Source organism: Palaemon carinicauda, chromosome 30, assembly GCF_036898095.1.
Source record: "Palaemon carinicauda isolate YSFRI2023 chromosome 30, ASM3689809v2, whole genome shotgun sequence".
NCBI lineage: Eukaryota > Metazoa > Arthropoda > Malacostraca > Decapoda > Palaemonidae > Palaemon > Palaemon carinicauda.
In genome coordinates, this window is record NC_090754.1 from 42,179,715 (window position 1) to 42,182,364 (window position 2,650).

At 28.8% G+C, this 2,650-nt stretch overlaps 1 protein-coding gene across 1 annotated transcript in view; it reads right to left on the reverse strand.

The window, feature by feature from the left end:
• LOC137623058 (venom protease-like) overlaps positions 1-2,349 on the reverse strand; it is a 13,944-nt gene extending 11,595 nt beyond the window's left edge. Inside the window, exon 1 of the mRNA XM_068353695.1 lies at positions 2,155-2,349. Coding sequence (XP_068209796.1) covers positions 2,155-2,236 — 82 coding nt within the window. The 5' untranslated portion in view covers positions 2,237-2,349. The remainder of the gene's footprint in view (positions 1-2,154) is intronic.
• Between the last annotated feature and the right edge of the window lie 301 nt (positions 2,350-2,650).

The following is a 2,650-nucleotide window of genomic DNA, read 5'->3' on the forward strand; positions in this document are numbered from 1 at the left end:
CCAACTAGGGTTGTAGCTTAGCTAATAATAATAATAATAATAATAATAATAATAATAATAATATTTTGGAAGAATATTTTTTCTTTCCAAACAACATTATTCTACCATAACTTACCTAAATCATATCAAAGCTTATTAAAAAAAAATTGTAATCTAGCCAGAATGCTTTTAAACTTTGTTCATTATTCATGGAAAATATCTTTCAAAATCATGCTTCATTATCTGTTAAAAAAGCCTTTTAATTATTTTAATTATTGCAAACCAAGCTGCAACCCTTGTTGAAATAGCAGAATGATAAAAAAGCCCAAGGATGACTTTAACAAAAGCAGTCCTATGCGGAAAAGGAACGGTGAAGTTTATTTTATCAATAAAAATAAGAAAAATCTGTCAAGTAATATGTAAAACGTACGATATCCATCACAATCATAAACTTGAATATACATAAAATATCTAAAATTTCAAAAATTCTTTAGTAGGTAGCAAAAAAGAAAATAATCAGAAAAAAAATAGTATATAAATATCCTCTTCCTGAATTAAATTTTTTTGAAAAAAAAATAAAGATCAATGAAGAATAATGTAAGAAAACTCCGAAGATATAAATAACATTTTCATTAATTAACGGAAATTCTCAATGCAAATATCAGTGAATGGTTTAAGCATTTGTATTTGCAAAGGATGAAGTCAATCCCTGATTATTTTCTTCACAGTCCTATTATTATTATTATTATTATTATTATTATTATTATTATTATTATTATTATTATTATTATTATCAGCTAAGCTACAACCCTAGTTGGAAAAGCAAGGTGTTATAAGGCTAAGGGCTCCAAAACGTAAAAAATAGCCCAGTGAGGAAAGGATAAGAAAATAAATAAAAGATCTGAGAAATAATGAACAATTAAAATTAAAAAAAAAAAAACAGCAAAAACAGCAAAACAGATATTTCATAAATAAACTATAAAAAGACTTATATCAGCCTGTTCAACATAAAAACATTGACTGCAAGTTTGAACTTTTGAAGTTGTACTGATTCAACTATTCAATTAGGAAGATCATTCCACTACTTGGTCACAGCTGGGAAAAAAAACTTCTAGAATACTGCGTAGTATTGAGCCTCACGGTGGAGAAGGCATGACTATTAGCATGAAGTACATAACTATAGTTCATTTCTTTTAGCGAAGCATATTTGCACCGACTCGCAGCGGTGCCCTTTTAGCTAGGAAAAGTTTCCTGATCGATGATTGGTTGGACAAGATAATTCTAACCAATCAGCGATCAGGAAACTTTTCCGAGCTAAAAAGGCACCGTTGCGAGTCGGTGCAAATATGCCTCGCTAAAAGAAATGGACTATAGTATTACGAACAGGATGGAACTGTCCGGGAAGAACTGAACATAAAGGATGATCCGAATTATGAACTTATTGAACAACGGTACCAGAGATGGCAATAAAGAAGTTAAGGAATTTACCTTTGTTCAATTTTTCTATATCATGTGCTGTTGCTTAAGAATCTTACTAATTAGGATAATTTGATTAATTTGAATAAAAATAATACTAGCACGTTGATTCAACATATTTGGAATAACACTGCAAGTAATATGACAATTCATGATGATGACAAGGTACAATTTAAACATAAACATAAACATAATAATAATAATAATAATAATAATAATAATAATAGTGGTAGTAGTAGTAGTAGTAGTAGTAGTACAGCAGTTGTAATAATAATAATGATAATAATATAATACTACTACTACTACTACTACTACTACTACTACTACTAATAATAATAATAATGAAAAGAAGATGAAGAAGAAAAAGAAGAAGAAGAATATAACAAGCATTTTGAGACAAAATCCTCGCCCGGGCCCTTGAAGGGAACTTTTTCCAGATGTGGATCTCCCAGAATAATTCTGGGAGAACCGAAATATAAATTCGCATTTGAAGATAATAATAATAATAATAATAATAATAATAATAATAATAATAATAATAATAATAATAATAATAATAATAATAATGATAATAATAGTAATAATGATAATAAAAATAATAATAATAATAATAATAATATTAATAATAATAATAATAATAATATTTATGATAGTAACAAAAATAATAATAATAATAATAATAATAATAATAATACTGACTTTGCGCAGAAACACTCGAGACCAGAAGTAGACATCCGGCAAACAGAACTTGACGGATCGAAGACGCTGCTAAACTAACCATCTTTTGAGTTTTAATTCCCTCTCCTTAAAAACCCTCACTTTGTTAGTTGTGTCGTACAACTTCCCTTACTATCGTGAAGTAATTGGCTTTCACGGAGAACTGAGGGAAATCCAACAGAGTTACACATTTATATACGATTTTTTTTTTTGCTTTCTTCCTCCTGTCGTGAACTATATAGTTGCCATGTTACCATTTAGAGTTGTACATATCCGTAAGACTGAGAGAATAAACGTATTAATAATTATTTCACCGATGCTGTAGATATATTTTGCAATACAGGCTCGCACATTTTGGTTTTAGAGATCGTCATGATTTCGGTTGGAAAATATTCTTTAACTTACTCGCAACTGATTGAAACAACCGTCTATGAATACTGGTTTGCTGTGACGTGGAGAATATTCTCGGAGGAAAATC